Source organism: Rhinocladiella mackenziei, assembly GCF_000835555.1.
Source record: "Rhinocladiella mackenziei CBS 650.93 unplaced genomic scaffold supercont1.2, whole genome shotgun sequence".
NCBI classification, from domain to species: Eukaryota; Fungi; Ascomycota; class Eurotiomycetes; order Chaetothyriales; family Herpotrichiellaceae; genus Rhinocladiella; species Rhinocladiella mackenziei.
The window spans coordinates 1,564,710-1,589,269 of record NW_013550603.1 but is presented as its reverse complement, the minus strand read 5'-3'; the positions used below and the strand labels follow the sequence as shown (position 1 = coordinate 1,589,269).

Here is a 24,560-nt window from a genome sequence, read left to right as displayed (position 1 = left end):
ATGAAGATGGACCAAGACGTCAAGACGCTGCCATCCATATGGGGAGAGCGGGAAGTTTCCTATAAATTCTGCCGCTCCGTGGTTATAAAGGGGCGGACATTGAACACAATGACTTTCCTCTTGGAGGCACTCTCACGATGCTTATCGCCATGATTTGCGCTGAAAAACGTCATATCCGGCCGTCTCCACAGCGACATGGAGTGGGTCAGTGGAGAACTCGCCAGAGATCCCGTGTTTAACAGCCAACCAGTGACTCAGACAACTCCCTTCGAACTGACCAACAAGGTCAGTGTGAATTAGTAGACGTAAAAGGGACGACTACGAGTAGCTTGGTGGTCTGAAACTCCAACTTTAAATGATCTGGGAAAGAAAATGAATCGGATTTTGCGGGTCCGCAGTAGCCAGGTAGCATTTCAAAAGAACTTCTCGCTCAATTGCAAATTTGCCCACTGACTGCTTCTCACACACTAGGCCGGTGATCATCTTTGCCATGGGCGAAGTATTCAGCGCAGCCAGAAGGTATGTGGTCGCCAAGGTCACTCAAAGATAAATGGAACGGTTTGGGCTTGCGACAAAGCTTCGGACTCGGTCCAGGATGATACTAACACGGTGAGAATACACAAGACGCCAGAAATCTGTTGGATGGTGCTTTCTGGAAAAGTCCAGGAGGTGAGCATTCCCATGGCGTTCCATTCGTTTCGTGGTCTGCGCCTCCTGTCTTTCTTGAGGTAGTCCGATATCAAATCTTGAAACTAAATGACTGGAATCCTGCACATAAGTGATTGAGACCCTCTCTGTCCATCTTGTTGGACCTAGAGCCATCCTCCTTCGGCTTGCAGGTAGAGATACCGCAAACGAATTTGAGCCTATCCAACCTCCTGGCACGTAGCATAATCTGAGTTCCGAGGCTCCTCTTAGCCAGATTGACTGAGAGACATGCCCCAAACTAACGTGAGAACCTGACTGTCATACACTGGCTCTACAAGAGACGGGGCTAGTACTGTTTTAGGATGTTGTCATAGATAACAGCATTCCTGGCGATTATTCCGCACTACGACGAGACTTTCGCAACATCTATATAGAGATTCTCAGGAGCGCAACAAGTTGATAGAAGAGAGAGAGCAAATACATCTCAAGTTGTTTGACAATTGCAAGCTCCTGCGATCTAGGCACAGAAGTCCTGGGGCACAAGCTGGAAATGCCCATCTACATTTCCCCAGCAGCCATGGCTCGATTCGGCCATTCATCTGGGGGAGGCAGGGACTGCCGCAGCTTTGCTCCAAATCATATCGAGCAACGCACCTATGTCACCAGAACAGATTGTTGCCAACGCCGGCTCTGATCAGGTGTCTGGGTGGCAGATTTACATCCGGATAGACAGGAGCAAGAGTGTAGCTATGTTGAATCGAATCAATCGGCTGAAAGAGATCAAGCTAGTGGTATTGACGCTAGACCCCCCGGTTGCTGACAGGTTCGGCAAGCTTGAGATCCTAGTTGATGGTAGCATTCGACGGGGCACGAAATGTGGCGAAGGTTCTGTTTGGGAGCTAAAAGCTGCAGGCATTGGCGGACCTGCACTCTGAAGGCTTGTGGCGGGAGGTGATTGAGGGAGTTGAGAGGACTCTCTGCAGAACCGGCATGCTCTTAATGGGAGCGCAGAAAGTCGAGGAGCTAGGCCCACAACGCGTAAGGGCCCCTCTGCCATTCTATCAAAACGATTGCAAGTCTGACAAACTTTTGGAGCTGGTGAACAACTCGTATTTAGAAAAATAGATGAGCTAATAGTAGCCCTTTAGTTCTTAAGCATTAGCTCATCAAGGACCCCGAAAATCTTGTGGTTTGTCCAATACCTACCCTGCCGCATAAAATACGTTGCAACATCTTGATGATGATCATCTATTCGTTCATGGAACAGGATTGAAATGCCACGCCACTCAAGCCGAACGCCGTTCTCTATCCAAGTACTGAGTCTTTTCGCATATGCAATCAAATCCTACTCGAACACCCGATTAAAGAAATGCGCTGCTTTCCCGCGAGTTGGTGGAACGTAAGCCGCTTCGTACTCATCGATTTCTTGCTTGGTGGTTCCTAGTTGAAGGTCTGCTTTGCCCAAAGGCACCGCCCTGGTTCGCTTGAATATCTTCCAGAATGCGAAAGTGAGTATGAAGAATGCAATCATGATATAGTTCAAGCAAAAGCTCGTGACGTCCCACTGTCCCGATATAAACAGGCTATGACCCAGAATCAGAGTCATAATGCCAGTCCCGCAAACAGCATACCATCCTGTGTAGGGTTGTAGGTAGCCTCGGTACGGGAGGGTTCTTCTGTCAATACCTTGTTGACGAAGCGATTTAAAAAAGTAAAGGTAAGTTATGCATGTTCCAAAGTAGTTGAGCAAATACGAAGCTGTGATACAGTTCACCAACCAACCAAGGACTGTGGCGGAGCTGCTGTTGATCTGCAAGAAACCGAGTAAACAAAAACTCATGGTCGCAGCCACGGCGTAATAGGGTACACCTGATTTGCTGCACTTTGAGAAGATAGCGAAGGCTTTGCCCTCAAGGGACATGCCATAAAGTGTTCGCGTGGCGGAGTACACCAGATTGTTTCCAGCCGAGAAAACCGAGGTCATAATAAGAGCGTTGACAATGTCTGGGAGGACTGGAATCCTGAATCGGTCCATTGAGATGACGTACGGAGACCTTGAGATAATATTAGATCGAAAACACAACACTAAAAAGGGATGAATTAACTCACGCTGCCCCAGTACCACTCCCCTCCCTTTCACCGCTCAAAGTTGCCTCAAGAACGGGGTCATTGTATGGTATGACAATGCCCATACAGAGCGCTCCAAGGCAGAAAAACAACATGAGACGCCAGACAAACGATGAGTAAGCCTTGGACATAATCCGTCGGGGTTGTTCAGCTTCTCCAGCAGTCATAGAGATGAATTCTGGTCCGACCATTCTAGAACTTGTCAGAAATATGGGCGGGCCGGTTTCAAGAGGAGCTGCGTACGTGAAGGATGCCTGGACCATACAGGCTAACACTCCGAGAAATCGGCCCGTGTCCCCCGGTACTAGGTACGAGACAAATGCTCCCTTTTCACGAAGTCAGCTGCTTGGATATCATTCTTGCAGTATGAAGCACTTACGGGATCGCTCCAGTACCGGAAACCGTAAGCATCATGATCCGGATTCCCTCCGACCATGGTTACGAAGGTGTACATGATTAGACCCACCATCAAGAAAATCTTGAAAATGGACAAGTAGAACTCCGAGACACCGAAGTAACGAACAGTAAGAACATTCAGAACTCTGCGCTAGTTTTAGCGACGATGCGTTCGCGACATGAGAGATGGCTGCCTACGCATAGAGGACAATGCAGATAACGACGACCACAGCGACAGGAACTCTGTCCGTCCAGTACGTCAGAAGAACATTGAGCGCCACAATCTCATATGGTATTCCCAGTGCTGGCTGAAGTCAGCTGAATATCCAAGTATGAATGCCATGGCTTCACACCCATTACTAAGAAAAAGTTATAGCCCATGGCGAAACTCAGCGCTTCATCGACCCAATGGCCCGCAAGCCGGACAAAAGGCGAAGGAATCGGCATGTAGCAAATCATTTCGGCTGGGATTCATTCTATTAGCAGCCGACCTCGTTGCATGGAAATAATGACGAACCGAAACATTGATTCACAGCCAGGATAATGGTGCCATATACCACGAATCCAATGAAAAGGCCGGCTGGTCCTCCCCGAGGAAGGACTGCTCCCATTTGTACGAAGAGAGCTATTTCTTCCATCAGTCGTTATTCTCTAGGGCCGTATAAACGCCTCGTGTATATGCACATACAAGTGCCGATCGCTCCTCCGACCGCAATAAGTTGGACTTCTCTTCCACGTAGCTTTCGGTGAAGCTGTTGAGATCCAGCAGTTATGATCTCCCCCTCAGCGATGCCCTGGCCATCATCTGTTATATCTTCGGAAGCGGATGGTTTTTCATCCTTCCTCGGGAGGGGGAGATTTTTGTGCAGCACTGAGTCCATCTTGACCAAAACTTCAAAAGCAATATATTGTCGGATGGCGCACCGCATGTAGCCGGTTGAATCATCATTCCGGCCCCATCTATATAGCCAAAAGCTGCGGCGTATCGGGCGGGCATTCGATGATCTACCACATCCATGGTCGTGAGATAAGAGACCCCATCTCACCAACCTGATAAGCACTTACGCTAAAAAATAAAAAGGAAATTCAATTACTGTGTATGCAATCAAACGCGGAGAAATCGTCATGAATGCCAAGTTCTTGTCCACCTTGGGCATGTCATGTTGAAATTATGGGTTGGAAGGCTTGTAATCTCGGTCACATAGCGATGAGATTCACAGCGTTTGTGGTGGAGTGGAAACAGTCCTCCTTCCCTAACACATTGGCCCTATGCAAGAGCTTGTCACGACAGGCTCAAGGCTTGCTAAGACAAGCGCATGACTGATATGTAGCTCCTCAAGATACGTTTTGGTCTTCCTGCTACACCTGTCCTGCGTTACATAAGCCGGTCGTATATGGCTGTACCTGATTTCTTCTATCCTGATCTATCTAACCTGTGCAATTGTACCTATCCTACTGCTTACAGCCAGACCTGACCGTGACAGGGGATGTCTAAACTAGTTATCATTGTTCAAAGTCAATTTTAACCACGTGACAAGGTCTGTAGAAAAGGACAAGGGAGAGAGAGACTGAAGCTTTACCTAGGCTCAACGATGAATAGCCTGAGCTGGCGGGCGAGTAACTTGAGCATGAAGTAAGCAGCCTGCGGCAATGTGGACGATCCTGATATCCTGCTATTTCTGTATGGATCTTGATATCGGCCCGTCGTGTTGGTGGCCGTGTTATTGTACTTCCTATCGTACAGACGCTCAGCTCTGTTTGATGAGGCCACCCACCCTCCATTACTTCAATAACTCCAGTTCCTCGATCGTCTTGTCCGTCAAGCGGTTGGGGTGGGGGTAGTAATGAAAGTTTTAGCCGAACTGAAGATTTTCTCGGTTTCAGCCGATCTCACAGGAAATGATAGCACGTCGAGCGCATACTGCTGCAGAGCATCCCATGGATATGCCTTTATTGATGATCGGTTATGTCGATTTAATGTTGTTCTCGGATTGGACTTCGCACCCCGTAAATCTGACTGAATGGGTCCAAAAATCCCTACCTTCAACAGTCTGGGGCAAGTGTTGAACTCTTTGGACCTTGTTATTTGACGAAGTTTCAAGATTACCCTAAGTCTTTGTTCTTTGATCCCTCCTCTAGTCGACCTGAATCTTCAGCCGATTGGCCTTCCTGAGCTCCCATGTGCAGAATCCTGGACAAGAGAACTGAGCTAGGAGACCAGATGTTCTCGACCATTTCTCCTGCTAGTTGATGTCCCAAGGCGGTCCCAAAGGCTATATCCCTTCTCGTGACTTGTAACGCCGTCTTTGGGGAAGGGGCATGCGCGCTTGAGTCAGTCCCATAGTCTCAATAGTTGCGAGACCACATAGTCCAACTCTTCACCGCCCCAGCGTCGTGGGTGCTGGGACCAAAGATGGAATTTTCAAGTCTCAGCACCAAAAGTCAAAGTTCCCTTTTGACTGTTTTGTGGAGAGCTAACCCTATGAGCCGCGAGAGGAGTTAGATCAGGAGCATTGCAGTGGCGTCTTTCTGTCCTTCGATCCTTACAGCTGATACAATGAGAATTGATGAGTCAAATCTTTGCTCCATGATTTGATATTCAGCCTGCTTCAGGTTTTGCAAACTCATTCCTCAATGGGCTATAGACCTAGTCGCATGTTGGTGAATGGGTACGAGTTGTGGATGTGGTCTGTTTTCAGAGGACAGGATATTGAATCATCTGAAAAGAGATAACCAAGGCGTCGGACAGGTGGTCTGGTGGGTTATTGGGGCTGGTTCGGCCGGGGAACGATGATACATCTTGATTTACCGGGACTTTTTCATATTGTTTACCTAGGGATAGCGGTTTGACAGCCACATCCCACCGGTAATAGCCATGGATCCTCATCATTCAAGACAATCATTGCTCAGGTCGTCTAGCATTCTTCCTTTTGAAATGAAAGGGAGATAATCTCTGGTCAAAGATGTTGAGGCTTCTCCTGGGAACGAGGACGAAGTTCATACCATGGAAAAGCGTGGGGTATGAGAAGCGGCCTTGTCCTTCATGCTCTTGTTACTCGAGCAAAGCCATAATACTAGACACATCAATTGGTATCATCCATCCAACTACCACAATTATCATGAACCTGGCACGCAAACACCAATTCCAACCGCTCCACATCTACACGATGGCATACGGAGAAGATTGTCAAATATCACGAGAAGAGCATCCGCCGCCTTGGTAGAAGCAGTCCAAAAGTTTGATCCATTGACAGTAACTCAAAGTAATCCACTGGACCCGTGAATCAACGAGATCCGGAGAGTATCCTCAGCAGGCTATTCTACCACCAGCCAAATTCAATGCAGGCCGATTTTTTCACCGTCAACAGAGCCTTGAAATGATTGCATCTCCGGAACCGGCTCAAATGAAAACTCTTTGGCTAACGTTCGACGAGGAATGAGCAAAAGAGAAGATGACTATGTCATTCAGAATTTTACCGCCCATAAAAACATGATGCCCTGCTATGTGCGCCCTGCAATGTGTGCCCTGCAATTTTAGCGTAGAAGAAGGGAAGTAGATATGGTACAGCCAATAGTCGTTCCAAGACGACAAGGGTGGTGGGCTAAGCTGACTAGAACGGGGAATTGCCTCGAGAGAGCGAGTCGGGAGAGCGAGTTTCGAACAACAGCGAGTGGGTCTGGAGCTGTCTATGCACCAATCGAGCCTAGCTGTGCAAGCGTTGGCCGGGGTAAGAGGCAAGAGAGTGCAGATACAACTAGGCAAAAGAGCACAAGAGGCTCATAGAGTGCCAGAGAGATCCTGAAGGGGTTCGGCAGCGAGGTCAATGATAGACTGTGGAGTCTAAAGAAGGAATGTGTTGTTGTTCTACCTGAATAGGGAGGAAGGGTGCAAGTCGCGACATTGTCCAAGCCAACTTCCTCACGTGACATTCCAAGCAAATTATCACGTGATTGACGATAGTCAGGAGGCGGGAAGGCCCCCAACGGAGGCGACAGAAGTGACAACGTGGTCAGAAGGAAGAAGGTAGGGCTGCACGGGCAATAGAAAGGCCTCATAGACAACAGAAACATTCTGGTCACGTAACAACGCCCAAATCGAGTGCAAAAGGGTCTGTAAAGGCGAGTACAAAAGGGCTCTGTCAAAAAGGATCAACGACGTTGGAAAAGAAGCACCAAAAGGGCCAATTATGCGAGGGAGGCAAAGCCGATGGAAAGGTACCTGAAAACCCCCCATTTTACTAGGGATTTGAGGTACCTCGCCATCCACCGGTCCATGCTCCCACCAGCACACTGGGAATGTATCGAGAGAGCGACCACCCACAGCGAATCGCGTACAACAGCGACCTTACTAAACACCAATTGAGCCTAGTTGTGCGGGCGTTGTCCGCATGGTGGAAAGGTACCTCAAACTCCTAGGAAAATGGGAAGTGTTTCAGGTACCTTTCCACCATGCGGACAACGCCCGCACAACTAGGCTCAATTGGTGTTTAGTAAGGTCGCTGGTTCTAGCGTTGTGTCTTGCCCTGCAATTTTAGTCCGGAGAGGAGGCCAGCCTAGAAAACCTTGTACCGGGGCTGCGGCCAAGGCCAATATGAATCTCAGCGCCCCAAATGAATCTTCTCATGCCTCTTACGATCATAATCTCTGGTGAAAGCCTTCCCACACTGCGTGCAGCTGTAAGGACGTTCAGAATTATGGGTCCGTAGATGATTTCTCATGTGGAAACCACGCGTGAATCTTTTTGGACAACCCGGATATGTGCAAGGCCACTTGGCGGTTTTGTTTTCCTCCTTTTTGTCAATCGGGCCAAACGACTCCATTTGATCAGCAATTGTTGGATGAAATGTCTTCGTGTGTTTCTCGAGGGCCTGCGAAGAGGTAAGCCCAAACGCCTGGCCTTGACATTCTGGCACATCACAGCGATACGGGCGATCATGTGCATCAACATGTTTTTGGCGCTCCCCGGCATTTCTGAAACCGTTGTAGAAGCGTAGGCAACCTAGTTTGGGACACTTGTATCTGCACTCGCCATAGAGATGGTCCAGCTTTTCTGAGTCGCCCCTACTGAGCTCGAGTTTAATCGGCTTTTGTGACGGCCTTTCCAAGAAGCTCCTACTTCGTTCAAACGATTCTTTTAGTGTTTTGATGCTGACTGTATTTCTGACTTCGAAGCGGCTTTTGGAATGCTGTTGGACATGGGCCTTCAACACACAAAGTGCGATGTAAAAATCCTCGTTGTCTTTCAGAAATGGTTCGCACCAAGGAAGACATATACTTTCCATGGCTCCATCAAATGCATCCTCATAGATTGTTTTGAAATGGATCAAGGCGTCCTCGAACTCGGGTAATGCATCGCTGCAAAACACCATATTGAGTTCGTCTTCTTCGCACTTTTCGCACTTCCCCATCAAAGCAGAGAAGTGCTCCGACCATTTGGAGACGGCATAGTCCTGGAGAATATAATATCCATCGATCGCGAATTTGGTGAGCCCCTGAGGGTCCAGCTCTGGACTAAAGCACGGGAGGGTAAGGTACTGAAGACATTTAGCAGTCAAACTCAATTCCGCGGAAATTTCGTGGACGTAACCTGTCTTGACGACATATCTGCACCTTGATAGTCAAAATGATTCAGACCGAAGAGAAGAGAAGGCACTCACGGGCTTGTAGTGCTGTGCACGAAATATACAAATTCATCCGATGACGCTTCAATAAGCGAACCGCATTTGTCCCGGATATGGTAGCGCAGCTGGTTGCTCTCCAAGTCTACAGTTTTGTGATCAAAGTCGATCGAGTGCGCACACTGAATTTCGGACCATTTGAGAGGTCTCCGAGCACACACTAACCACCCCAGAATCGTTTTGATGGTTTCCCATTTCTGCGGATCCGCGCCAGGACCAGAGTACCTTTCGAGACGCTCCAATATTCTTCCGTATCTAGGATTGGTTAGATATCTCTGCACAATTCTACAATGTCCTAGCAAAACAGCCTCCTCCTGGTCGAATCGTATGTGGAGGGAGGGAAAACTCTGCCCAGAGTCATCGGGATGTATTTAGGGACCGCTTACGCTTCTTCAAGACCGTCCGGAAAGTCTCTTGTCAATTCTTTCCGAAAGCTGGCTTTCGTATCCGAATCTAGAAGATTATCAATGACCAGTCGGGCATACAGAAACATTCCTTGAACAAATTCAGTAAGAGACGATACTTGTGAGAAGATATGAGCCATACCCTGAGCCCCATTGCATGTTCGCCTCACCACATCTGCTGTATCATCATCACTCAGGTCGAATTTCGTCTGAATCGCCCTCGCCCTTTGCTGAGTGTAATCTTGGATATCACCAGCGTTATCGCTCGGTTCGATAGACAGGCAGGAGGCGTTCCTCAGTGCTTTCTGGATCTGGTTGAGATGTTGGCTCACGAGCATAACCCGAAGCTTTCCATAATTCTCCTTCTCTGCATTGATGGTGATCTTCTGAAAAAGATCGATGATCTTGCACCATTCGTTGTTTTCACACTCGTCTAGTCCATCAATCACAACATAAAATCGGTTCTCGCCATCGGCCTGTTCGCTGTGATTGGGTTGGCCCAGACTGACCTGGAAAAACAACTCCAGAAGTTCAATGGCTTGCTTTTGGGATTGTAATATTGTTTCACCGTTTTTCTTCAGCCGGTCGTGGTATTGCGGAACAAGTTCGCGAGATAGGTGCAGCAATTGGCTTAATAGGGATTTGACGACTGACAAGAAGTTGTTCTTCGTGGGATCTTTTTGAACACAATAAAAGAAAACCGTTGAAGATTGATACTCTTCCCTGCATTTCTCGATGATGCTTGATGCAAGAACAGTTTTACCTGTTGTTTTGAGTTCTCCGTTTCACGAGTCTGCTGTAACGAATAACGTACCTGCTCCCGGCATACCATTCAGCCAGAATAACGGTGAAGACGGTGTATTACCATCTTTCCAGTCAACCATTTGCGGTTTCTCGAATATCCACTTCCCGCTGTCTGGGTATCTTTCCCTCTTCTCAAGGGCTCTTTCGTGCTCGTAAGTTGGACTTGATGCTGCCAACCAAGCTATAGCATCGGCATATTTTTTCTGGAGTTCGGCGCTTTCCTGTTCATCAATCCTTTTCCACAGATCCTCTCGCAGGTCCTCGTATTGTTTCAGACATGCTAGGAGCTGCATTCGGTCTTGATCATATCTCTGAAAATGTAGCAATTGGGCTTGACTCTCGATGATATTTTTGTGATAGCTGAGTGATTTGAGTATTCCGTCGAACCTTGTTTTGAAATCTTTCCAAAAGGCATGGAATATCTTTTTCCAGGCTACCTTCAGTGAGAATGTGACCCCTTGGACCTTTCTTACATACCTGGACCTGAGAAAAAGCGGTGAGCTTTTCGATGGAATGTCAGAATATCATAGTACATCAATTTGAGAGCATTCCTCATCTCGGGGCTCTGACTGAACAGAGTCTGGTATTGGGTTAGCAGGGGAATTTGTTGTCCGATTTGCCGATAAGCATCGAGTAGAATCTCGAATGAGTCGGTAAAGTTCTTCGCAGCCTGCGAGAGATCTTAGTATATCCTCATCAAAGAAAGCCTCACGTTACAGGGGAGGGTACTGGAGGCGGAAAGTCTCTGACGAGAAAATCCACCTCGGCCGGCCGTAGTCGCTGCAAGTGGGAACGAGATATGCGAATTCAACACACAATAACGACACGTGAAGGGCGCACCGCGCAACTGACATCCCAATTGAATCACGAAGAGAACCCATACCTGAAGAAGAAATTTCACGGGACCCCAAACAAATGCAACAAATATTGAGCTGTTGGCAAAAATAGCGACCACTCTCCCCCATTCTTCCATTCCCTCAATAAATCTCGCAATGCGATTCAGGCCCATTAATTTCTTGTCCCTTGCTTGCTTTTCCTGAATATGAAGGATTTCCACCTTCACTTGCTCCAGCGTGGTATTTCGAAATTGTTCCTCCTCCTCTTTAGTAAGGCGAGATTTGAACTCGCTGAGGAACTCATCTAGGCTCTCTTGAAAGGAGACATCGACAGTTCTGGTGAGGCCAAGACTCGTGTGTCCCGGAGAGACCGGGTTTGACAGGTGCTCTTCCGGCATCTGATCGTGGGATATAACCCCAGCTGTTGACTTCAAAGTATTGTTTCGGGCTGGAGAGAAAGTTCGTTTCTTCTCGCAAGATATGTGAGTCCAAGAGGAAGAAAAAAGTCTTCCTCAGATGCCGACATCAGGCTGGAAAAAGGGAAATGTGCATGGCCTCTGCATATCTGCACTCCTATTGGGTGATGTAGTTGGTGACAGGCAAACCTGGCCAAGTTGCCTTGCTGCGGCAATGGCTTGCAGGTTTCTGTGTCTGATTGGCGACCGAGGGCCCGATGAGGCGGTGTTAGGCATTCTCAAGGCAACCTCTCGTACTACTTATATTGCTACAGGGCAAACTGCGAAACGCCGGGAAAATTCGAATTTGACAAAACTTCGAGCCTTGAGGCTCTCAATTTTGTCACTTCAGATCGATAGACAGACAAATTTCTAGCAGAAATCTATAACTTGATTCAGGCGTCTTTGAATCGAACAGGACTGGCTGATCAAGGCTCACACAAAGATCTCTCTACTCCAACATGACTGCAATCAATCATCTTTTAAATTGGGATACTGTGGACGTGAGGGAATACCAGCTCTACGATGATCCCATTGATACGACCTTTTCACAGCCTTGGATATTTGATACGCCACAAACAAACGATTCGAGGTGCCTTATTTCCTGCGGCAAAGCAACCGTCACGCTAATTTTTTGGGACAGCGATGACCTGATCATAGATCAGCAGTCATGGAACGGTGTATACGACGGACTTTTCATTTCAGATGCGGCATGGGAAGACTTCTCCCCTGAACCTACGGTTGGATCTAGCATCGAGACCTGGGCGACAGAGAACCTGGCCTTCGAGAATGACATCCCAAAGCGTGCCGTCGATGCTGGAATCAGCACTCCAATCGAATCGGTCTCTTCCGGTCAGTCTCCGCAGCTCTGCTTTGGTATGGTCTGTACACTTTTTGTTCTGTTGTTTTTGACGAAACGGAAATTTAACGCCTTGTCCAGATCTATCGTACGGCCGCCAGACTCAATGGGGTGATGTCTCAAATTGAGTCCAAACTTCATTCACCAATCGTTTCTCGAAACGCCAATAGCTTTGTTTTCTCCGTAGGCCGTTCCGAATCGCTCTTGGCTCTCCAATTTCCAGACGGGACACAATTTGCTCTTCTGAACGTCCACATATCCAATGTCTTGCAGAAAATTCTGGATTTGCCCTCCATAGAATTTGAAGCTTTTGCGGATATTCTGACGGTGCGTGACACGATTCGAAGGGCAACGAAGGCGAACGAAGCGACTGTACCGGTAAACATAACCGTCTATGGATCCGTTGACACGAAAGAGACTGTGGAAAGCCTGTTCACTGATAACAAAGTCTGGCTACAGCATCCGGAGAACCCAAGGGCTGGCTCAAAATACCAAAATCCCCACCTTGTCACATTCCCCGGGTTAAACACGGCCGGGTCGAATGGACTGTCTGACATGTTGGCCGAAGATAACTTAGAATCTGACAAGAACGAAAAGTTTCGACAGGCAGTTTCAGATGTATACTCATCCTTGAAGAGGAACTCCCGATTGAAGATGGTTGAAGGCGACTCTCGGTTGAAGACTCTCCTGATGGAGTAAGTCGGCGAATTCCCAACATAAATTGAAAGGGCGCCGGCTGCCAGCGCTAACTGGAGCCTTTTCCTTTCATTTGAGACTTGCACAAGCTGATTGACGTTATCTAGCCACCAGAAAAAGGCTTTGGACTTTATGATGCAAAGAGAGAAGGGCCCGGTTGAGTCCGAATTCTCGCTATGGGTGCCCGACAAGAGTGATCCTGAAATTGAGTCCGGTAACCGCGAAATGGAGCTGCTCTCTTCTAACATTTTACAGGGCCTTTCAACATGTCATCACGAAATCCAAATCTCTTGTCAAGCCCGACGAGACCGGAGGGGGCATTTTGGCCGATGAAATGGGAATGGGAAAATCCCTTTCGCTACTTGCGCTCGTGACGAAGACATTGGAGAACGCATACACCTGGCAAAGTGGTGATGACAAAAGTCCAACTACATTCGAATTCTCGTATCTGACCACATCACGAGCAACGCTCATTCTGGTGCCGTCTGCGCGTACGTACGATGACGAATTGTTCGGTACATTCATCAGGGGGTCAAACTAATGGTTGCTTTAGTGTTATTGAATGAATGGCGCTCCGAGATCGAAAAGTAGGTTGCTGTATCTTGACAGGGAAGAATTCTCTGAAGATTTGCTAACTCTTGCTGCAGACACGTTGATGGGAGTCTCAAGGTCACGACGTACCACGGCAAGTACCGGTGTCGTAAGATTCCTGAAATTGCCGACTCGGACATTGTACTTACCACATACCATACACTCGCAACTGAATCTGCGGCCGGGCCGGTCGACAGGAAAAGCCTCCTACACCAGGTTGCGTGGTATCGAATTGTGCTTGATGAAGGTAAGGCAGGCTGGTGGTGAGCGTGTGTTCAAAAATCTAATTACATTAGCGCATATCATTCGGCGAAAAGAAACGACATTCTACCAAACCGTGTCGGATCTTGAAGGAAGGTTTCGTTGGTGTCTGACCGGCACACCGATCCAGAACAAATTGGACGATATTGGCAATTTATTTGCCTTTATTAGAGCACAGCCTTTCGAAAAGGTTGCCGAATTTCGAAGATGGATTGCACTTCCTTGGGATCAAGGCCAAACTCACGCTCTGGCGTCCGAAAGGCTTGTTCGACTTATCGACTCTGTCTGTCTCCGACGAAGCAGAGGTCTCTTGCACCTCCCATCTATCACCGAACAGCTACGGCCACTCAGCTTCTCTTCAGAAGAAAGGAACCAATATGAGCAAACGAAAAGAAGGATGTCACGCGCCCTACAGCAGCGAGCCGGAGAAATTGACAGAAAAAATACGTTCGGTTTGTTTCATGCCCAGCTGCAGCTACGAATTCTCTGCAACCACGGTACTTTCCAGGATCCCTATTCTTGGACACGTCGGAACATGCAAGTAGAGCGAGAAGATGCGTACTACCTATTCGGGAGGACCAAGCAAGTAAAATGTTCTTCATGCAAGCAAGCAATGCCAGCCCTGAGCACCAACCAGGTATATCGAACTTTCACCGAAACGTGTGCCCACGTTCTCTGCGATGAGTGCTTGGAAGAGCCATCACAAGACTTTGGCCATAACGAGTCAACAAGGAAAGTGTCATGTCCTATATGCAGCGCTCAAAACGGTCGAATCACCGGACGTAGCAATCATTCTCTGGAACCAAAGACAGGCAAGAACCAAGATCTCGTAACACATGGATATTCCACCAAAATCAATGCTCTGATGTCAGACTTGCAACAAGGACTTGACTCCACCAAAAGGTACGCAAGAATAGCGACGAAACGGGGGGGGAGGCGCTAACCATTGCCAGCATCATCTTCTCCTGTTGGACGACCACTCTAGATTTGATAGAAAAGCATCTGAAAGACAACAACATTAAATTTGGGAGGATTGATGGTGATAGCGCTGTGTCTTGCAGACAAGATATCCTCCACTTATTTTCTGTGTCGGACTCCGTGCGAGTGCTCATTATGACCACAGGCACAGGAGCGGTTGGGTACGAGACTTCCATCTCCCCCTCTACCATTAGCCTAACTGTCACTGACGCGATGAACAGCTTGAATCTCGCAGCCGCCAACCGTATCTTCATCGTCGAACCACAATGGAATCCTAGCATCGAGAATCAAGCCATTGGCCGAGCTGAGCGCTTGGGCCAGAGACAGCATGTCCAGGTGATCCGATATGTGATCAAAGACACTGTTGAGATGGTACGTCGAATTTCCGATCACTAAGTTTTGGTGAGATGGGGAGATATGCATTGACTAAATCGAAATCCAGGATATGCGAAATCAACAAGAAAGGAAGAAGAAAATGGCCCAGATCGCAGATTTGTGCTCAACAGAATAGATTCGTCGTCGATATTTCGGTGGCAATGCTATCTGAGCATATCTCCCCCGGATGTGCTAGCAATGTCTATCGATTTCCCCCATATTGTCCAGCAAAAGTCCCAAAGTTCAATAAAATACGATTATCCCAGGTTTCACCCATTATATCTTATAGCCCTACCTAAGAAATACATCCAAAGACCGAGAGGCATCAGACCGATTTACAAATAGGGACCGTACTCTCGTTCAATAACACCGTCCCTTTTCAAGAAAACTCAACAAGTGTCTTAAGGCATAGCTTTGAGTTCTTGATGAGTACGCAATGTCATCATCATAATGCTCTGGGCACTGTACTTGCTCTTCATCCTCAGTTTGGCACCAAACTTGTAGACGATGCAATTGATAGACAGCAAACATCCGGAGATGATACCAAAGACTCCGTAAGCCCAGTCGCCGCCGAGGTTGGTGATCATTTGAATGATGACAAGTGGGATAGCCGCTGCGACGAGGAGACGCATGCTTGCAGCGATCGTGAGGGCGGAAAGGGTTCCGGCGGGTGGATAGGCGTCAAAGAGGTAAGAGATGTACGAAATCTATCCGTCAACGGGTTAGGAGGCATGAATAGGATTGGTTTGAGTCAGGGACCTTACCAGGATCATCATGCTTCCCCAGACGTATACTCCGGTGCCGATGATCGGGACAATATAATGTGTCGTAGGCACGGCGGTCCAACCGACCCAAAAGAACGCCCCGGTCATGAGCACTCCCCCAACCATGGCAGGCACCAGTCGGTACTCGATGTCCATCTGAACCATATCCTGGCCCTGGCATTGCCGCAGCCTCAACAAGATCAAGAACTTCTCGATCAAAGTCGCCGTAGCGGCGGCGAGTAGTGCACCCACGACGGCCGAGATGAATGCCAGACCTGACGATTGAATTCCAAAGCCATACGTGAGGTTCAAAGCAGCAGGAACTGCGATGAACCATTGGAACGTGGTACCGAAGACAAAGGACACGTAGAGTGTGGTCATGATAACAATCGGTTCGGTGAAGAGCATAATGACAGGATCGACGATGGTCAACTGGGCCATGCGAGAGATTGTCGTACCAGACTCGGCGGGTGGGAGATTATGAGGTCTTCCGGCGCGGCGAGCTCTGGTGCGGATAATTTCACGACCGTAGGTCTCTGGGAATCCGATACCGATCAGGAAGGCTGCCAGGCAGATCATCAAAGAGACGTACGCGGTCCAACGCCAGGATGTGCTGGGGACGATGCTGCCGAGGATTATTGAGCCTCGGGAAGTGGTTAGCAAGTCCGAGAGAGGTGACAAAAGAGGGTCTAGCTTACCGAATGCAGCTCCGAGATAAGAAGCCAAAGTCAAGCCAGAGTAGTATGTTACAGTCGTTGTTGCTGACCAGACATCGGCGAAGGTACCCTCGATAAGAACAAGGCACGGTCCGCCACCCAAGCCAGCGAAGAACCGTAATACTGCCAATGCGCCGAAGCTTTGAGCTCGACTGACACCCAGCAAGAACAAGGCGCAGATAGGCAGACTGACGAAGTAGACTGGCGACCGGCCAAATCTCTCAGTCATATGTGGAGTGTATATAGGTGCGAAGGAGATGCCAACAAGGTAGAGGGAGAATGGGACGATGGCAGCTGTCATTGAAACGTTGAAGTCGGCCATCACGTCGCCGACGGCGATCGAGTAGGACGTAAGACCGAACGCTCTGAACGTGCATTAGTCGACGACATAGGGAAAGGTAGGAGAAGTGCATACACGGCAAATGCAAATGAAAAGGCCACGAAACTGGCGTGGAGCTTTCGATGGAGAGGCCAATTCTGAGGGTTGTCCGGATCCGAGGCCGACATCTGGTGCCCGATGCCTCCTGTAGCTTCTTCTCTCTGAGCATCATGATGATCCATGTCCGGTATTTGATCTATTGCATCCGTCTGAGGACCTGTGTACTCTGTGTTCTCCAATGTGAGAGGTGTGTTACTGTCTCTGTCCATTGCGAAAGAGAAGTGCGACGCTTGCTGGAATGTTTGCAGAAAAATTTCCCTGTTTGATTTGCAGTGGGCTTTAAGTGAGTTGTGATCGGAAATGCTCTTGAATGTGTGTTGATGGCAATGAAGATTTCAAGATTGAAGAAAGTTGTTATATATCTCCAGATATCTAGATTCCATAATCTGCCAATCCTATGCCGTCAAGGATAAATAACACATACTTGGTCTGCAACATGATGCCTAACGACGCTTGTAGTATGACATCCAATGGAGGCTTTGAAACGGAAAAAGGGCTGAGTAGGATTTAGTCAATATCGGACTGGTACCCACCGACCAGGGCCGGTTTGGCGGAGCGCAACAATGAAACATTTAACAGCCCATTCATGTGGGGGAGAAGGATCCTGAACTTCAGTATATGGCGTCGAACGAGACTTCTGAACGTTGATCGCCGCCATGAATCCATATTGAACATGGGTCAGAGAGGGAAGCACGAGTCCGAGATGCCCAGGAAGCAAGTCGTTATGGACCTAGTATATACACTAGGGTAGAACCGGTCGGAGCTGATTGAGTGGTGCAAAGGCTTCTGTGTGGAGATGTAGAAGCCCTAGGAGTTTGGTAATTTGGGATCCTCGAGCTTCATAGTGCAAGGCCGTGTCGCAGCCATGTGCTCAGCCCTGAGCTCGACGCGGAGGCTTTAACAAAAAGACGTGATGTTGACAGAGCAGCGGATTGGGAAGATCGGTCAGGACTTATGTAACCCGTAGCGCGGTGGAGACAGTGGCGTCCATTTAAAGTCAGTTAAAGTCAGGCCTCCCGTTCTTGGCGCTACTCTAACTGCTTGGCTTCTCCCTCGTTCGGCCCCCAATAAGATTGATTCCATCATCAAAATTCTTGTCCCTTACCTCGAACTTCACCCTTTTCTTGACAATGCTGTATGCGCCACTTTCCTGTTCAATCACCCGAATCCGCGGGCTTAATGATGGGAGGTTGATGGGAAGTCGGGCCTTTCATTCCAGTGAGATCATTGAGCGGCTGTGAAGTTGCGTCGCACAGCTCTCGATGCCGCAATATCACAAAATCTCAATGGCCGCCATATCATATATTCCGGCTTGCCATCAACCCTCAAGACTTCTATGTCTATTTCAATCGACGCGTGTCTTGAACAGCTGTGACTCCAGATGGAAGGCTTGGAGCTCAGTGTAAAGCATCTGGGATATCTAGTTGATCAGTGATGCGTTCAGAGCCGAAGGTCGCATCCGATAGTTTCTGTTGTGGCATATCATCAGTCTTCTTCCGAGCCAATAATTCCTTAAATCATGCTTCGTGATCTCAAGATCCTCGTCCTCCACCTTACGACTTGGCAAGGCAAACACTTCATTCGATTAACCATCACTGTCGTTAAGTGATCGTCTCGGAAAGATTCAGTCAGGTTGCATGGCTGATTTGGTCATGCGTTGCTTTCCCCTCTATCCTCGGAATTTTGCCCGCTTTTGCTCACATCTCAAGCTGTTCGAGGTTCATGAGAACTCTCTAATGAATCCGACCCTTTTTTTTGGGGGGGGGGGGGGGGGGGGGGGGGGGGGGGGGGGGGGGTTAGGGGACCTGCTGCGCTGTGCGGGAAGTTTGACGACATCACTAACACAAAACTGATTATGAAAAAGAGCGCCATGAGACATGCCTGAGCTCCCCTTTCTGTGTATGATCTCCAAAGTTTGCTTGTCGCCAAGCAGTATTCATCTTCAGAAGCGAGAGAAGCCATACCATACTGAGGTTCCACAATTCTTCCTGATTTCAATCGAGTTCCGCAGCAAAGGACAGAACAAGCTCGTCGGGTAGAGGGCGGCACCGAATCCCAGAATTCTTGTAACGCAGAACAATTTCAAGGACCACTGGGTCGGCACCGGAGCATTTACCTATTTTCGTATGTCTTCCTGGTACTGATTACCGGCGATGAACACCAACCGGCGATTCCTAACCCACATACGTACCTCCAGCCGTGCCAATCTTTCGGTAATGTCAACAAACATATGTGATTGGAATGAAGGAATAAAAATGGAGAAACTTGGATGGCCTATCGAGACGATCGGCAGAATCACTACAGGGTATTTCCGAGATAATACACCTTGGCAGTTCGGGAGCAGCAGTTTTTGTCAACACTGGGGCTAGAAATCGAGCGGACTGCAGCTGTTTAGCGTGATCACCTCTCAAGAAATGTCTGTCCTGATTTCGAACACGTATATCTCTCAAAGTTGCTAGATCTGTCGGAAAGCCACCATCACGAATCCACCTCGCCATGTGAGGTATGGCAAGAAGCAAAGCAAGACTTTGCAAAAAGCTCTGGAACATTTCTCAAGAGGCCCCCGTCCAGCTTGCGAACTTCAAAGTGAATGCACATGAGCGACAAAAAAAGGGATGTGGTGCACTCGTCTGGTAGCTTGTGGAACTTTCATCTCTTCGACCTTGAGCTGGGGATCGATATTCAACAAGTACCGAGACACCTGTATCGTACTGGGCATGCGAGTGAGTCGACATCAAATATGGAATCACCAGGGGAATGGAACACCTTCCCTTCCTCGGGTATGTTCAAGTGCGAAGGTGCCATCCATATCAATCTCCATTCTTGAATAAGTCTGACAAGATGCTGCGAGACTCATAGGCTTCAAAGCTGTGGTCAGACAGATGGCTCCGGTGTGCTGTCGAAATAAATGCTCTGGTTGAGTTCAAGAATGCTTTTCCCTCATGGTCGGGAGATTGCTGTTGGTGATGCTGTGCTTTGAATGTGGCAAGATCTGGCCCGGTAGCATTATATGGTAAACCAGGCTGAACCCGCAGCACCGCCCCACGTTGGCGTGAAAGCCTGGCGCGTAAGCCCGGTTCACACCTAATGGTGGCTGGAAGCTCTTCCCCTAAAATTTTCTGGACATTTCGTCTTCCAGGCTGTGTCGCTGATGGTTGCGATCGGCAATCTCTATGGTTTTAACCTCCACATGTTCTCTTTGAGAGCATCCTCCGAAACGAGTCAACCCAAGACAGCGGTAACCTATAGTCGTTAAAACATCCCATCCGGTTCAGCCAATTCGATGAGATGGCTTATGGCTCACTAGTCCTTGGGTGACAAACGGGACCCTGAATAAAGAGGGCAGCCCAGTAGCAACATGGAATGTTTAAGCTGGGACCACTGGAGCTGTCCAAGAAAGCTCAAAGATCGCCGTAACCTTTTTTGGCAAATGAATCATGCAGAAGGCCCAGAACATCCCAGCCCAACACTGGTCATTGTTCAATTATCAAGCAGGGCGCCGGTTCATTATGACTAACGAGCATCAAGTGACTATTCCCCCGCATGTCGGCCTCAAACAAATGGCCGAAACCTCAGAACTTTGGGGCTTCTCTTCTGTCTGTGGAGAGGAGACCTTCACCAGTAATGGATGTCCGGTAACGCCAAATAACTGGATTTTCGCATCGAATGCTGGTCCACAACTTTATCCTGTCATGTCCATAAACACCTTTGGGCCGCCCTTCTCAGATTGCTTCGAGACTGCAGCCTTTCCGCGAGCCATGTATTCAAGTATCTCCTGCTAACCCAATTACCTTGCTCAGGCTTTGTTATGATCAGAGCAACCCGGTCAATGACTGGACTTTGTCTGGTCGCCATCTGCTCTCGACAGGGTACCATGACTACAAGAGGGAGCTTGAGCTTTTCTGATAGCAGGTTCTCTCCGACAAGGCAATGCATGCATCAATCTCGTTTATTTCACATCCAAGCGAGGCTGCCCTTCTCTCCTTCACCGACCACCTTCAACCAGACGATACCTCTTGAAGCTGAGCCAAGCGAGGAATCATTGCGCAAAGTATTATTTGAATGTGGGTCATTGACGGCTTTAGGTATAGCTTCCTCCCCCATTACCCCAGATATCCCCAATTCCGCCCAGCATCTTGCCATCTAGAGCAAAGTTTGGGTCATCTCTTACCTATTAGGTCACCACTGTAGATCAAAAACATTCGCCTCCACGTGGGGCTCTTTGGGTTCTGTCCCTCTATCCCCAGTATTGTCAACGGTGTCCGGCAGTTGGCCCCAGCCGCCCTAGAAGAAACTTCAATATATCACGGTGTATCTGGACCAAGAGTATATTTGCTTCATTCTCACCTGATACCTAGAGGTGGCCTTGAATGACAATCAGAACACCACAGCCAAAATGTCGAACCCACGGCCTGATACGTTGAAGGCCCACTGGAAATGCCTGGCCGCGTGTACCCTGGTTAGCATGTGCCCATTTCAATATGGAGTGGATTTTGGTATCATCGGCGGTCTTCAGGCCATGCCTGGATTCTTGGAGGTTCGTTCGTACGACCCGTCACTTCTGATTGAAGACACTCACAGACTAACAGGTCTTTGGACATGTGGACCGGGATTCACCAATCGGTTACAACATTTCTCATACCCGACAGCAGCTCATTTCATCCTTAATGATCTTGGGGGCTTTCATCAGTTCTGCATTCGGAGGGCCAATTGCAAAGTTCATTGGCCGAAAGATGTCCATTTGGGTCGCAGCCCTTCTCTGTGTCGTCTCAAACGTTATCATGATGGCATCCGAGAGCATCGGAGCGCTGTACTTTGCTCGTTTCTTGATCGGCGTGGCAAATGGCATGTTCCTTACATTTGCCCAACTTTACCTGCAAGAATGCGCTCCTGCCATTTATCGAGGTCTCGTCATCGGCTTGTTCCAGTCCTGGACATCAATTGGAACTCTGGTGGGCACAATCATTGACAATTTCACCGTCAAGCTGGGAGGTAAACAATCATACATCGTCCCGCTGGGAATCATCTACATTGTCCCTGGGATCATGTCCATTGGATTACTCTTCATCCCCGAGTCTCCGCGTTGGTTCCTCCTTAACGACAAGACCGAAAAAGCTCGCAAGTCTTTGCTATGGCTCCGGCCATATCCGGAGACGGTCGATGACGAGATCACGGAGATCTCGTCTGCCATTGAAGCGGAGCGAGCCTTGGCCAAGAGTGCTGATGTGCTTGATATGTTCCGCAATCCAGTTGATCGACGTCGAACGTTGCTTTCCGTGGGGGCCGTGTCGCTTCAAGCCGCTTCTGGTGCCATGTACATGATCTGTAAGTTTCTCCCGAATCTTCTTTACCGAATGGGATACTCACCGAGCCATCCCAGCCTACGGCACATATTTCTTCGAAATGGCAAAAGTCGGCTCTGCATTCGAGAATTCGTGTATCCTTGTTGCGGTTGGGGTGGCAGCAATACTGATCAACAGCGCTATTATCACCAAATACGGACGGAGACGAGTTTTTCTTACCACTGGTATGATTCTCTGTGGTATCACACAACTTATCATCGCGATCGTCTACGACAAGCAAGGACCAAGTACTTCGACCGGAAAGGTAGGGTCTTCCTGAAGAAACCCTCGCTCCCTTTTTCTCTTTGAGAGAACATCACGAATAACAGGACTATCCAGGTCATTGTAGGCGTCTCGGTCGTCTACATCGTCGGCTATAATGGCATGGTTGCGACCTACGCCTGGCTCTGTGGTGGCGAGTTCCCATCTCAGCGTCTGCGCAGCTACACATTCGGTCTGGCGTCTTCGATTGGTTTTCTGGGCGCCTGGCTCGCGACATTCACAGCACCATATTTCATCAACCCGGATTCTTTGAACTGGGGACCAAAGTATGGCTACATCTGGACCCCAAGCTGCTTGCTCGGCGCTCTGTGGACGTACTTCTTCCTCCCTGAGGTGAAGAATCGGAAGTTTGAGGAAATCGACGAGATGGTACGTCAATCTAGAATCCACGCCGGGTGAATGTTCCAATAGTGAACATTTTGCTAACATCTCGGGTGATTTAGTTTGAGGCACGTCTCCCAGCCCGCAGTTTCCGGAAATACAAGTGTGTCGGATCGGTGGCGGCGGTGGCGGCGGCGGCGAAAGAGGATGAAAGCGGAAGTGAGAAAGAACACCACCATGCCAGAGTCAGTCATGAGGAGATCATTTGGTCGAATGAGAAGGCTGTTGCTGAGACGGCCGTTGCTGTCGGTTGAGATCTGACCGGCGAGATCGAGACTGAAAAGGGCCATTGCCGATGATGATGCAGCATTGTAGGAGACTTTAGCGGCCAGAAGATCTGTGAGCGGCTAAGCTACAGAGAAGATGTGAATGCACAAGTAAGGGACAGACAGTATATCGCTCTCGGGCAAGAAAGACATAGTGGGCCGATGACGTTGATGAACGATGGCTTGATGAATCTAGACACCGTCAGTGACGAAGGCGAAGCGTTTGAGCAGCGTTCAGCATCGCAAGCGAATATTAGTCCTTTCTAGTAGGACAACATCCAATATTAATACTCAAGAACTATACTATCACAGCTAGAAAGTTGTAGCCAGACCCGAGCTCTCTGATATGATCAATCGAAGCATTCCGGGCGTAAGCTGCCGGGCATAAACCACCAGAAGGTAGTGGTGCTCGATAACCTGTGGAGTCACCGGGATCAAAACGAACATATCGATTTTCTTATAAGTCGGGAGTCTTCTTTCCGTCTGCACTGGATTCCATCCCTATCAACTGGATTCCATCCCTATCAACTGGATTTCATCCAGTTGATAATCGCCCAGAACATCGCCAGGGACTGCCAAATGAGCCAATTCTTTCACATTATTACCTCAGTCGGAAAGAAAATCTCACACTGACTTTTTGACGGTTATCGATTTACCAGCGGTGGCGAAAACAGCCTCATCTCTATCCCAGAACAACCTCAATGCTGTGCTCATAGGTCCCAAAACCACAGACCTGGCCACGATATCTAGCAAGCTGCCAACCCCGAATCCACCGGCGTCAGCCTTCGCGTTCTTCACGCTTGTCGCGTATCTCGATGCAACAGCCCAAATGAGACATGCAAGTGATGAGATGGCATAGTCATACTGAATAAACCAGTGTGCGCCCTGCGAAACACTGGTAGATTTAACATCGCTGAGCGGATTTGGGGGCACAAAGACATTCAAGGGGGTGAAGAGATCGCGCAGCCTCTGGCATGAAGAGTCCAGGAAACAAAACGGTCGTAAGACTGAGTGTCCAGGCAGCAATGTGGCAAGGGACACTGATAGTAAGGGCGAATTTATACACGATTCTCAGCAGAAAGAGCTGATTTGTGAGCGCCTCAGATTCGCTGGCATACTCGATCTTGGGCCAGAGAGCTGTTTTCCACATGTAGGTGTACACAGTGGTCCAGAGAGGGAAAAGCTGCCAGATCAGCACAACAGTGATTTGGAGCTGAGGGATAGAATGGCCGGCTCAGGAAGACACATGAGGATCGTGGGGA

The 24,560-nt window shown here is 48.7% G+C and overlaps 5 protein-coding genes across 5 annotated transcripts; 2 read left to right on the top strand and 3 right to left on the bottom strand.

Moving 5' to 3' along the window:
* Positions 1–1,993: 1,993 nt before the first annotated feature.
* On the bottom strand, positions 1,994–4,052 carry Z518_02378 (uncharacterized protein; the record flags this gene model as incomplete). The annotated part of the gene is made up of 8 exons (XM_013419406.1): positions 1,994–2,702; positions 2,758–2,967; positions 3,019–3,101; positions 3,155–3,317; positions 3,370–3,475; positions 3,525–3,635; positions 3,689–3,796; positions 3,860–4,052. The coding sequence occupies 8 exons, from the start codon at positions 4,050–4,052 to the stop codon at positions 1,994–1,996; spliced, it is 1,683 nt and encodes a 560-aa protein (XP_013274860.1).
* Positions 4,053–7,769: 3,717 nt separating this feature from the next.
* On the bottom strand, positions 7,770–11,291 carry Z518_02377 (uncharacterized protein; the record flags this gene model as incomplete). The annotated part of the gene is made up of 7 exons (XM_013419405.1): positions 7,770–8,775; positions 8,829–9,104; positions 9,236–9,344; positions 9,396–10,016; positions 10,068–10,490; positions 10,535–10,727; positions 10,941–11,291. 7 exons carry the CDS (start codon positions 11,289–11,291, stop codon positions 7,770–7,772), a joined length of 2,979 nt encoding a protein of 992 aa, XP_013274859.1.
* A 518-nt stretch (positions 11,292–11,809) lies between these two features.
* Positions 11,810–15,129, top strand: Z518_02376 (uncharacterized protein; the record flags this gene model as incomplete). Its single annotated transcript, XM_013419404.1, has 10 exons — positions 11,810–11,940; positions 11,992–12,229; positions 12,289–12,902; positions 13,011–13,112; positions 13,159–13,394; positions 13,457–13,490; positions 13,551–13,741; positions 13,791–14,658; positions 14,709–14,894; positions 14,955–15,129. 10 exons carry the CDS (start codon positions 11,810–11,812, stop codon positions 15,127–15,129), a joined length of 2,775 nt encoding a protein of 924 aa, XP_013274858.1.
* A 380-nt stretch (positions 15,130–15,509) lies between these two features.
* Positions 15,510–17,236, bottom strand: Z518_02375 (uncharacterized protein; the record flags this gene model as incomplete). Its single annotated transcript, XM_013419403.1, has 4 exons — positions 15,510–15,815; positions 15,873–16,516; positions 16,571–16,953; positions 17,004–17,236. 4 exons carry the CDS (start codon positions 17,234–17,236, stop codon positions 15,510–15,512), a joined length of 1,566 nt encoding a protein of 521 aa, XP_013274857.1.
* A 4,187-nt stretch (positions 17,237–21,423) lies between these two features.
* Positions 21,424–23,286, top strand: Z518_02374 (uncharacterized protein; the record flags this gene model as incomplete). The annotated part of the gene is made up of 5 exons (XM_013419402.1): positions 21,424–21,564; positions 21,617–22,352; positions 22,408–22,634; positions 22,709–23,020; positions 23,095–23,286. 5 exons carry the CDS (start codon positions 21,424–21,426, stop codon positions 23,284–23,286), a joined length of 1,608 nt encoding a protein of 535 aa, XP_013274856.1.
* Between the last annotated feature and the right edge of the window lie 1,274 nt (positions 23,287–24,560).